Source organism: Panthera tigris, chromosome C1 (genome assembly GCF_018350195.1).
Source record: "Panthera tigris isolate Pti1 chromosome C1, P.tigris_Pti1_mat1.1, whole genome shotgun sequence".
Lineage (NCBI taxonomy): Eukaryota > Metazoa > Chordata > Mammalia > Carnivora > Felidae > Panthera > Panthera tigris.
Window position 1 is genome coordinate 93,384,381 of NC_056667.1, and position 12,282 is coordinate 93,396,662.

At 44.1% G+C, this 12,282-nt stretch overlaps 1 protein-coding gene across 1 annotated transcript; it reads right to left on the reverse strand.

Annotated features, from left to right (window-relative positions):
• Nucleotides 1–2,324: 2,324 nt before the first annotated feature.
• On the reverse strand, nucleotides 2,325–7,307 carry LAMTOR5 (late endosomal/lysosomal adaptor, MAPK and MTOR activator 5). Its single transcript, XM_007076402.2, has 4 exons — nucleotides 7,177–7,307; nucleotides 6,002–6,063; nucleotides 3,319–3,436; nucleotides 2,325–2,648 (listed from the first exon to the last, which is right to left on the reverse strand). The coding sequence occupies exons 1-4, from the start codon at nucleotides 7,209–7,211 to the stop codon at nucleotides 2,588–2,590; spliced, it is 276 nt and encodes a 91-aa protein (XP_007076464.1). The 5' UTR covers nucleotides 7,212–7,307; the 3' UTR covers nucleotides 2,325–2,587.
• Between the last annotated feature and the right edge of the window lie 4,975 nt (nucleotides 7,308–12,282).

The window sequence follows — 12,282 nt, forward strand, 5'->3', positions numbered from 1 at the left end:
TTACATACATATTCCTCTTGGTTTATCACCGGTGTTTGCTGTTGCCACTCTCTCTGCCCGGAAAGGCCTAGGTCACACCACAAAACTCCCTTGTATTAGTTACGTGAACTTCTATCCGGCAGGTATTCAGTGCCTACTGGGTCCTACTACTGTTCTAAGTACTTGGAATACCCTTGTGTGAATAAGATAAAGTTCCTGCCCTCAAAACCTATGCAACGGCAGTCAAGACAGGCAAACATAACACACAAACATATTTTAATATATAACAAAGCAAACATATACACCACGTGCCAAGTTTGGGTGAAGTACGGGGAAGACAACATACATGCACATCCCCTTCTATCGAAGTACGCGCTCAAAGGCTGGAACCAGGTCTTATGCAAAATCTTTGTATCCTCATGGATTTGTAGATGTTGGCATTCTTGAATCAGTAATAATAATATCCTGGAGATTTTTTTTATATTGTCAAATGTGAAATTCCCGGGGGCGCCTGGGTGGCTCGGTCAGTCGAATGTCCAATTTCGCCTCAGGCCACGATTTCACGGTTTGTGAGCTTGAGCCCCACATTGGGCTTGCTGCTGTCAGCTCGGAGCCTGCTTCAGATCCTGTCCCTCTCTGCCCCTTCCCCACTCACACTCTCTTTCTCTCAAAAATAAACACGAAAAAACCCCGCACATATTAAATTGCTAATGAGTACCAGGAGCTGCATTCAAATTCAACAAGATGAGTTCATCTGTGCCTGCTTGTGCACCATTCTTTTATTGAGAACTATAAAGGTTAAAGAAAATGTCTTATATGTTCAGATGGTAGAATTTTTTTCTGGCCAAACATGCCAATTTTTATAGTGGTCTGGGTGTTCAGAGTACAGCCTCTTAGTTGCAGTCTTTTAAGATTTTATTTCTTAATTTTTTTTTAATGTTTATTTTTGAGAGAGAGACAGAGCATGAGCAGAGGAGGAACAGAGAGAGGGAGACACAGAATCCAAAGCAGGTTCCAGGCTCTGAGCTGTCAGCACAGAGCCTGACACAGGGCCCAAACACAAATTGTGAGATCATGACCTGAGCCAAAGTCAGACGCTTAACCGACTGAGCTACCCAGGCACCCCTAGATCTTTATAGTTCTAGATTACCTTCCTTCACTTTTGAAAATAATGAAACATTACATCTAGAAGATTGGAGAGAACAGTATTGTGGAAACTTATGTGTCTACCACTCAGATTCAATATACGTAGGCTTTTCATATTTTCCATATTTCTGGAAATACTTTTTTAAATAAAATGTTACAGGTAACATTAAAGTTCTCTTTGTGCCCTGCTCTATTTCTGTCCCGTTTCCTCTCTTCTCAGTATAGTTTTTATGGATCTTCAGACAAACAAAAAACCGCTTAAAATGACTGAGCCACTCAGGTGACTCTAAGATTTTTTTATTTTTTTAACTTTAATGTTTATTTTTGAGAGAGACAGAGACAGAGTGCGAGCAGGGGAGGGGGCAGAGAGAGGGAGACAGAATCCGAAGCAGGCTCCAGGCTCCGAGGTCAGCACAGAGCCTGACATGAGGCTTGAACTCACGAACTGTGAGATCATGACCTGAGCTGAAGTCGGACGCCTGATGGAGCCACCCAGGTGCCCCAGATTTTATTTTTTTAAACATAATTTTATTTTAATGTTCATTTACTTTGAAAGAGTGAGCACATGAGCTGGGGAAGGGCAGAGAGAGGGAGACAGAGACTCCTAAGCAGGCTCCTTGCAGTCAGTGCAGAGCTTGACATAGAGCTCAAACCCATGAACCAGAAAATCATGACCTGAGCCGAAATCAGAAGTCAGACGCTCAACTGACGGAGCCACCCAGGTGCCACTCAAGATTTTACTTTTAAGTAAACTCTATACCCAATGTAGGGCTTGAGCCCACAACCCCGAGATCAAGAGTCACAGGCTCCACTGACCGACCCAGCCAGGTGCCCCTGAGTTGGTCTTAAGTCCAAATGGCTATTCTGCTAACCCCTTAGCCTTTGTTAAGACACATGCAAACTGGGGCAGCTAACGGAACATAGCATCTGGGTTATCAGTGAGAATTAAAGGACTTCCCCATATATACTAGAAGTACTCAATGCTATTAGCTATTGTGTTGTTATTATTATGGGGTGGAAATAGGCTTAATTTGCTTTTAATATCCACAGACACTTGTGAGAGAATATATGTATTTCGGGAAGCTTCTGAAACAGAAGAGAGTACTTTGGAGCAAAGACTTTAGAAAAAGACTATAATCTGATAATTGAAATAAACGAACACTTGCTAAGAATTTAAGGAACCCAGAAAAGATCCACACTTTCCGTTGACCAGATTTATTGAACAAAATTCTATGTACAAAGTGACCTGGACCTGCTGCTTCAAAACATGATCCTTTCTTAATATTTTGAGAAGTCAGCCCATTGAGTGTCAAAAAGCAACTCACTCTAAAATGGACAGAAAAGTGCCCAATATACACTAAATAAATGGCCTAACTACTGGGGCTTCCCTAGTCCTACAAGATAATTAACATAGGTAGGATCTAGCGCCTATGACAGGCAGCTGGGGAACTGATATGAGATGTCACGAGGCCATCTTGTGCACTGCCACCGTGATGCTGTCGTGTTTCTGGATCATAATGTTCCTGAAAGGCAAAGCAGAAGATAGTCGGTAAAATGTTACAAGTGCGAGTCTGTTGAAGACTAAAGATGCTATTTGGTTTAGGACACAACTAAAAAAATATTATGCATCATTTTTCTATGTATGAAAGCAATATATGAATGCAAGAAAACATATGGGAAATACAGAACAGTATAAAATATGAAAATGAATCCTACAATCCTACCACTCAGAGAAAACCACTACTAATGTGTTCTGTTTTTTAAATCTCCATGTATATTACACATGCATTTTTTCCCCCTCTTTTTACAAAACTGTGATCATACTGTGCATGGCTCTGTATTCTGCTTTTGTTACTATTATTCTGAGGATGCTCACTTGGAAGATCTTTAGTGTTTCTATTACTACAGAAGTAGTTTCTGTTCTTTGATTGGTCTTTATGCTACTTATGACTTTCTTTTTCTTTATAGACTGATAGTTCATGACAATTTTTACTCTTCATTTACATGTCATTGTGGTCTGAAAGCACATTAGCTTCAGAGATCAGTCTATTTCCTCCTGTGGTCCAAAGGGTAAAGAACCTTCCTCCCAAGTTCTCTGAATGCAGCATCACTAATAACACAGAGCAGGCCCCACGCAAGTTTCCTAGGGGTTTTTCTGATTAAAAAGAAGAGGAACTGTTAACATCTACTCACCCATTATCTGACTCTAGACACACCACAGGAATATCAGTGGGGTCTGAGGTTAGCTTGGCTGCTTGCTGGGCTAGAACAGATATCACCCCAGCGTGCTCATCTGACAGGGTCCCACGGCCTGGAAGACAGAGATGTAATCATGTCACCTGATTGTCCAAAAAGGAGGACAGAGCTATAATATGATCTCTCAGGATGTAGTCACAAAAAGGCGGCTCAGTTCACGGTCTTTTAGGTTAGGTACTGACATGAAATACTATTGCCCTGCCACTTGGCTGGTTCCAGAAATGAGGAAACCAGACAACAGTTCTGAAATCAATAAAGCCCTGACACTCAATTTTCAGTCACTCTCATCACCATCTCTAACCACCTTCTCAAGCGTATAAGGAAGCTGTAAATTTAAGTCAATCTGAAAGGCATAAAATCATTTTACAAGAACCTTACTGAAACCAACAAGAAATTCAGAGGTGAAGTTGACAAAAAGCAGTCAGCCAGGGCAAGAGACTTGTTGAAACTAATTAATTCCTCATGGGAAATCTGATTTCCTTTCACCGAGCTCAACCTCTAAGGATTCAAAAGCCTTTATTCAGGAGTTCAGCTATAAGATCACCTTGACAGTATACGTGAATATTCTATGAGCAGTTATTTCTACTAGAATAAGCTGGCTGCTTTCAAATATCAACCTACCTGGCTTTTTGCTAATGTTTGTTTCAGCCGGTAGATAATTAAACCTTGGGTATCAGATACAAAAAGTAGTTACTAAGTTCACAGTATATTTCCACATATAAAGGCAACACAAGCTCAAGCCTGAAACTGTCAGGTAACAGGCATATGCCACTATGGCGTTGGTGGATTTACTCTTGTTACATAAAACACTGGCTGGACGGACAGTGCAGTCTTTCCGGCCTTGAAGGTTTCCTGAAGGAACTTATTTCATTTTAGATTTCCACACCTGAACTTGAGCCTTCTCATCAGCAAGCACCCTGAATAAACCTGCCTTTTTCCTCCCAAGTTAATGAGATGTGTGAAATCTGAGTTACGCAGATACCCTCTTTCAATTACACTCCCAGCAAAAATTTAGAGCTTTAAAAATTCCTGCAGTAAAGAGGAGTAAGGAGTCAGGAGTCCTTGGTTTACGAGTTCTGACATGAATTATTTGAATGCTTTAGATACTTACTTTTCAGGGTTTATCTCCTCATCTGTAACTCTTACATTTATTGAGCATTATGTCTGAGTTCTGTGCTGAGTGTTTTACACATATTACATAATCTTCTAGCACTGTGACTAAGAGATTTTGGAGCAAGACTCAAATCCTAGCTCAACACTAGCTGCATGACCTTAGGCAAGTTACTCAACCTGTGCGTTGATTTCTTTATCTACTTCACAGGGTTGTTATGAGCATCAAATGTCTCAGTATGTGTAAAGCACTTAGAATGATGCCTGGCACACAGTAAGAGCTCAATAAATGCAATCCTGTAATTATTGTCATTATTAGACAACAGCCCAGTAAAGAGATGCTGGGTCGGCACAGCCATGGCAGCTCGGTGTCCTTTCCATGCACGTTGGCCAACTGCCCTTGATCTTCGCTGCCCAAGGCCCCCACCCTGGCCAAGGCCTGGCTGCTCAGGCAGTTTCCGGGTACAGTTACCCAAGTGGGCTGCCAGTATAATGACATGCCTCCTTTGATGTTAGAGTGAATCAAGGACCATATTCTTTATGGCTTAAAACTTAAGGATAAAATTGACCCAGAAAAGCTCTAAATAAATTCCCATTTAATGAAAAGACCAAACAGCTTAGACCGTTTGGACCAAGTAGAGACTATCATGGACACGGAGGATGACTTTGGGCTGAAATTCCTGATACAGATACGGAGAAGGTAATGCATCCACAAGAAATTGTAGGTTACAATGCAGATAAGGAGGATGTATATGAATAAAATATCAGACCCCCTTTCTTCACTGAGAGAAGACAAGGAAGATACTGGTGAGTGTCTGGAAGTGAGAATGTGTTTTGGCGTTATTGCTGGCTTTGACAGAGTAAGTCTGTTTAAACTTGCATTTAAATTGCTTAAGTGTTTTTGCCCTTTGAAAATAAATCTATAAAACCAACCAACCAACCAACCAACCAACCAACCAACCAACCATTACCTAGTAAAGAAACTGAGGCTCAGAAAGGCTATTTTTGGTCCTAGTTCACATTGCTAGCAAAGGGAAGTACAGGCGGTTGATCCCAAGTGTGTCGAACTCCGAAACCCCTGTTTTTATTGCCTACTCTCTTACTGTTAAGTGTAGGTGAACTAAAACACCCCAGCAACATCCATCTTGCTGGGTTACTGTGAAAATTAGAGACAATGTATATACAAAGCCTAGCAGTCCACACACATTAAATAAATGATTCCTGCTGCTATTATGTGAAGTCCTTTCCAGACCCAATTTAAAATCATTTGAATACTATTTTAGCAGAAACAACTTTGTAGCAGTAGAACTGCAAGGCACATTTCTACCTTCATAAATACCAATCGAAAGATTTTAATTTTCTAATCTTGTTTGGAGATAAAACTGTACTCTCACAAAAGTATCCAGTGGCAGGATAACAGGAAGTAAAAACAGGAGAACAGCACACTAGGCTCCGAATCAGTATCAGATGCTATGCAATCCAACAAAGGGTTGACAGTCAAGATACTTACAGCCCAGGTTAAGTCCTTGTGAATCTGTGCACAGGACTCCAACAATGGATGGATTCTTCATTCTAAAATTCCAGGAACACCCAGGGAAGGAAGCAGATGATGTCAGAAAATGAATTTAAATAATTACAACAACACATTTAGGTTTTTCTATGCACCAGGCATTGCTGGGCTTTAAACCAGTGTTTCTCAATCTTTTTTCATTATCACCCACTCCCCCCTACCCCCGAGAAAAACTGAATTACAATGAATTTATTTAAACTTAATAGCTAAACCGATTTATGTCTGCCGGGAGAAAAGATTGTGTTGGGTACCGCTGAGCTTTGGAAGACTGCAAATATTGCAATATCAGTATTTTGTCGCATTAAAAATGCACAAAAAGTAAGGCTGGTTGTCTCCAGGAGGGGAAATGGGAGACACTGAGGCGCATTGGTGGGAGGGAGCTGTTTCCCTGTACGCCTCCTCATACTTCTCTGGTTCTTTTTTTTTTTTTTTTTTTTTAAACGTTGATTCATTTTTTTAAAGAGAGGAGACAGAGCACGAATGGGGAACGGGGGCAGAGAGGGGGACACAACCCCAAGCAGGCTCCAGGCTCTGTGACAGCACAGTGCCAAACCCGCCGCTGGAATCCTTGAACCGAGACATCATGACCAGAGCGGAAGTCCTATGCTTAACCGATTGAGCCACCCCGGCACCCCTCATAGTTTCCCAATTGCTTATTACGTGGAGAGTACTCGTTCGAAAATTTAAGAGATGTCTTTCATTTTCTCAAGCGCCAAGTAACTGGTCGGTTACACACGGAAGGAGATACGTGTGTGTTTGTATTTACATTGCAGGGCTCGCTTTGCACCCCTGGTACGACCTTCCCCCAAATGAACCCATTTCTGAAAACTCCTGAAGAACGACCCTGCCCATACAGACAACTGCAACACGACGGGCGGTTCTGGCCTTGGCTTTGGGCCGCGGAGACTAGCTCTGGGACGGAGGGTGCGGAGCCCTCGCGGGATTTTAATTCCGGGCCACCCCCTCCACTCCGCGGTCCCGGGACAGGGCTCACAGCCTCGCCCCGCGGCCAGAGGATCCCCAACACGCCAGGCCCGCACCCGGAGCGCGCACCCTTTGTCCCGCTCAAGTCCCCCGCCGCGACCTCAGGTCAGCCAAGAGGCCGTACTACTCACGTGTCCTCCAAGTGCTGCTCCAAGGTCGCCTCCATCTCGCCCGCCGTCCGCGCGGCTGGGGATCCCGCAGCTCGTCGCGTCCTTCGGCGCCCCTGGCCCGGAGCGCGTCTCGCTCACGTGACATGAACCGAGCTCAGACAGGGACGGCGCCTCCAGAGGGACAAACTTCGCCGCGCAAACTCCTCGTTGTGTTCGGGGGAGTTCGTTCCGCCCCTGCTACCTTCAGAGCCACGAGCTGGCGGCGCCGCGTTCTCCCCTTCGGGGGAGAGGTGTGCAGCTGGGCCGCCGAGTTCTTGGTTCCCGGCCTGGCACTTTGTCTCAGCGGTGTCAACCTTTGGATTCCCATTCAACCGATTCCGAAACCTTCAGGCCAGATCTTGCGTTTTACAACAGCCCAGCGGGGTCAGGCCGGGTCTGATCCAGGCGGTGTGGCAGAGACAGAGAAGAGAGACTCAGGACCCTGGTGCCGAGCTGCCCAGGTGTGTCGGGGAGAAGATGTGCACACAGGGGCTAGAAGACCACCTGGAACGCGGTTAAAACTCCAAGCTACATATTGGGAAGTGTCGGGATTTTAACAAAGTCATTGATTGTTGGTTCTTCTTTGGTGAGGGCTCAGGAAAGTTGGGGAAAGAAGGTGTCACTTGTAAAGAAGACAGAGTAGGGATGCTTAAAAATAACTTTTAAAAAGCAGTTTTTAAATAAGGAAAGAAAGCCACCCATAGTTTGTCCAGAGAAGACTTAAAAGTCCTTGGAGAATATCCTTTGAGCCCATTGTCTGCAAATGTATACTTTTATTTATTTATTTCTTTTTAAGGCAAAATTGACACACATACTGGACATGCAGTTCTGTAGCTGGCCTTTTTCACAGAATTTAGCATAAATGTTTTTCCACATCAAGTAAGTACTCATTTACATTCATCGTAATAGTTACAAAACATTCCACATTGTAGCTGTACCATAATTGATTTAACTAATCGCTTATTAATGTCCAGTTTGCTTATCGATTTGGCAGGATGGGGGGTGTATTACAAATTCTGGGTGAGTATCTTGTAGCTGAATGTTTGTGCACTTTAAAATTTTCCTTATGATAAATTACTAGAATGGAATTACTGGGTTAAAGGATATGTCCCTAGCTGTAATAGTGAAACTTGCAGCTTCCTTAAAATTCTAGTCTTGAATGTTGTAATTCAGGAGTTTCGGACTTCTGCCTAGAGAAATTACTTATGTTAATACAGTATGAGCCATTGAAATTTTAGAGCTTAAAACTACCTTTAAACGATAGCATTAAAAAATGTAAGAAGCCAGCCTGCTTCCCTCTGGAGTCCCGCGGGGGAAGCTTTGTTCTGCGTTAGCGCCCCCTATGGTTCCATGCGTTATAAAACTTTACTGGACTAGGCAGGGCTCCTCAGCTCTGGTTTTGTAACTCCCGGGGCGGAGCCATCCTATAGAGATATAACGTGAACCACATTTGTTATTTTCAAAGGTCTAGCCACACTAAAAAAGTAAAACAGGTGAAATTAATTTTAAGAATATATTTTATCCAGATAATTATGCCCAAAGCATTGTCATTTCAACATATAATCAATTTAAAAATATTAATGAGATATTTTACATTCGCTCCCTCTGTACCAAGTCTTCAAACTCCGGTGTATATTTTTCACAGCACATTTCAGTTCCTATTGGCCACATTTCAAATATTCAATACCCACGTGTGGCTAATGGCTACCATATTGGTTTATGCAGCTCCAGGGTATCTCAGATTGTCTCAAAGCCAGATCGATGATTAAAGCATTCCCAGAAAAGCTGGTGATTGCTTTTTAGGCTGTGGGAAACGCCTCTGAAGGGAAAATGAGCAAGGAGGGAGAGGATGACTGCTGGTCCACCATGTCCTTGCCACACCAGAGGTGGGAGGGCAGACTACACCATCCCCCTGCTCGCCCCTGCGAGGTAGGCAGAAGGAGCGGGTGGCTTGTGTAGGTAGGCTGGGAAAGTGCTCGGGTTGGTGAGAAGTTTGGAGGAGTGCCTGACTCCTCATTGTTTTCTACTTTCTTCAGTTGGTGGGGTATTTGATGATGCTTTTTCTCAGCTTTGAGTGCTGATATCCATTTCTGGGGTGACAGGGAAAGGCCCATATTCAAGCACTTGCCTCATTGCATTGTAATTTTTTTGTAAGTTTATTTTCAAAGACAGAAATATCTTCTCCATTTCTGCATCTTGAGCATTGCAAAGCACAATAAGGATTCCATATTTATTAAAGAGAAGTGCCTGGGTGGCTTAGTCGGTTAAGCGTTCCACTTTGGCTCAGGTCGTAACCTCACGGTTTGTGGGTTTGAGCCCTGCACTAGGCTCTCTGCTGTCAGTGCAGAGCCTGCTTCAGATCCTCTGTCTTCCTCCCTCTCTGCCCCTCTCCCTCTCTTGCTTTCTTTCTCTCTCCCTCTCTCAAAAATAAACATTAAAAAAATTTTTTTTTTTTTTAATGTTTATTGAAGAATCTTGATGGGTCTTTTGGAAAAGGAACTCTGTGTAATGTTAAGAATCTTTAAGTCCTGGGCCACCTGGCTGGTTCAGTTGGAGAAGCATGGGACTCTTGATCTTGGGATTGTGAGTTTGGGCCCCACATTAAGTGTAAAAATTACTAAAAAAAGAAGAAGAAGAAGAAGAAGAAGAAGAAGAAGCAGCAGCTTTAAGTCTTTTTTTTTTTAATGTTTATTTATTTATTTTGAGAGAGTACGCGTGTGAGCCGGGGTAGGGCAGAGAATCCCAAACAGGCTCTGTGATGTCAGTGCAGGGCCCAACTCGGGGCTAGATCCCACGAGCCATGAGATCATGACCTGAGCTGAAATCAAGAGTCGGCTGGTCAGCCGACTAAGCCACCCTGGCGCCCCAGAACCTTTTAAGTCTTGAACTCTAGCCATATTTATTCTCTTCTTTCTCCTCTCCTAAAATATGCTCTGGGAAAATAAAAGTCCTAAGAGGGTCCAGCAGAGAATGCCCATGCCCACATGTCCTGACTGGGAAGTTGGGAGATGAGAGGCATAGTTGGGAGAACCAGACATTGCTGTTGGCCCCAGAGATCTCGGTACCTCTTCCTTGAGCTGTCGGGAGCAGAGTCTTCCTGGGGGGTCCATTTAAGAAGTGCAGCTCTGGTAGAGGGTCTTGCTCTCCCTTGGGTGCACAGGGCTGTGCTACCCCAGGGCCAGCCCTATTCCTCGCTCTGTCAAGTGCTTAGCGGCACAGGCCTGCAGTGGAGTGAGCCTGAAACCTGGCTGGGGAATGGGTCCTCACGTGCCACTAGGGGGCACCATGGCCATGGAAAACCCTTCTCAGGCTGGAGGATCTCAGGTGAAGGAAAGGGATGCGCAAATCTCTGAGCTGGTACAGTTTGGTGAGAATAGCATTATCTTTTGGAGACGGACAGAGGTTGAATTGAATCCTGGCTTGACCACTGCCTACCTGTGTGACCTCTGTGCTTTAGGGGCTCATTTGTGATGTGACAGTACATTACCTGCCTTATTAGGTTGTGGAGAGGATTGTATAAGACGCTTTATGTAAGAGGAGCTGGTGCATTGTGGGCGTCAAAAGATAAGCTCTGCCAGATCTGAGTAAGAAGCCCTGTTTGTTTCCTCAGGTTGTTTACAATCTAGGTGAGGACACACATGAGAAAATAAGGTAAGAGCCAAACGGTGAGATGTGCCTTAAGCAGTCTAGTGTTCATAGGGGAGTGAGGTCACAGGGCTGGATTTATACAGCTGCTCTAGAGCTGTGTTAAATGCAATAGTTGAATATATATTTTTTTAATTTTTAAAAAAGTTTATTGGGGCGCCTGGGTGGCTCAGTTGGTGAAGCGTCTGACATCAGCTCAGGTCACGGTCTCACAGTTCGTGGGTTCAAGCCCCGAGTCAGGCTCTGTGTTAACAGCTCAGAGAGCCTGAAGCCTGCTTCGGATTCTGTGTCTCCCTCTCTCTGTCTCCCTTCCCCGCTTGCACTCTGTCTCTCTCTCAAAAATAAAGATTAAGATGGGGCGCCTGGGTGGCTCAGTTGGTAAAGCATCAGACTTCAGCTCAGGTCGTGATCTCGTGGTTCATGAGTTCTAGCCCCGCATCAGGCTCTGTGCTGACAGCTCAGAGCCTGGAGCCTGCTTCAGATTCTGTCTCTCTTTCTCTCTGCCCCTCTGCCACTCGTGCTCTGTCTGTCTCTCTCTGTCAAACATAAATAAAAACATTAAAAAAATAAAGATTAAGATAAATTAAATAAGTTTATTTATTTATTTTGAGAGGGGGTTGGGGAGAGGCACACAGAGAGAATCCCAAGAAGGCTCCGCACAGCCAGCACAGAGCTGGACGCAGTGCTTGAACTCATGGACCGTGAGATCATGACCCGAGCCAAAATTGAGAGTGGGGCGCCTAACCGACTAAGCTACCCCGGATCCACCGAATATGTTTTTTTTTTTAATTTTTTAAAAATGTTTATTTATTTTTGAGACAGAGAGAGATAGAGCATGAGTGGGGGAGGGTCAGAGAGGGAGACACAGAATCTGAAGCAGGCTCCAGGCTCCGAGCTGTCAGCACAGAGTCCGACGTGGGGCCCGAACTCACGGACCATGAGATCATGACCTGAGCCGAAGTCGGACGCTTAACTGACTGAGCCACCCAGGCGCCCCCACCGAATATGTTTTATTACACTTTTGTATGGTATAAAAATTATAAAATACAGAAAGAAGAAAAATTGTCTGAAATCCTAGCCCTAACCCTAATGACATGAATGTGAATGAGCTAAATAGAATGGGATAGGGTTTGGATAAGGTGCAGACGGGGAAAGCTTGTCACAGGGTTCGTAAAGGCCTTGCCGCCGAGAGCCCTTGCTCCATAGGAGCCACTGGATAGGACACCGGGTCCCCCTGCCTTTGGATAGTGGACACCATAGAGCTGAGTCCTAGATCCAAAGCCTGACCGCCACAACTAACAGCGGTAATGCCATTAACAGTTCGTATATGTCAGGCCTTATTGGTCCTCACAACCTTTTCTGGTTTTGGTTTTGGTTTTAATAGACGATTTATCCTCTGTATTTTTAAATTTCTTTTTAATTCCACGGAGTTAACATGGAGTG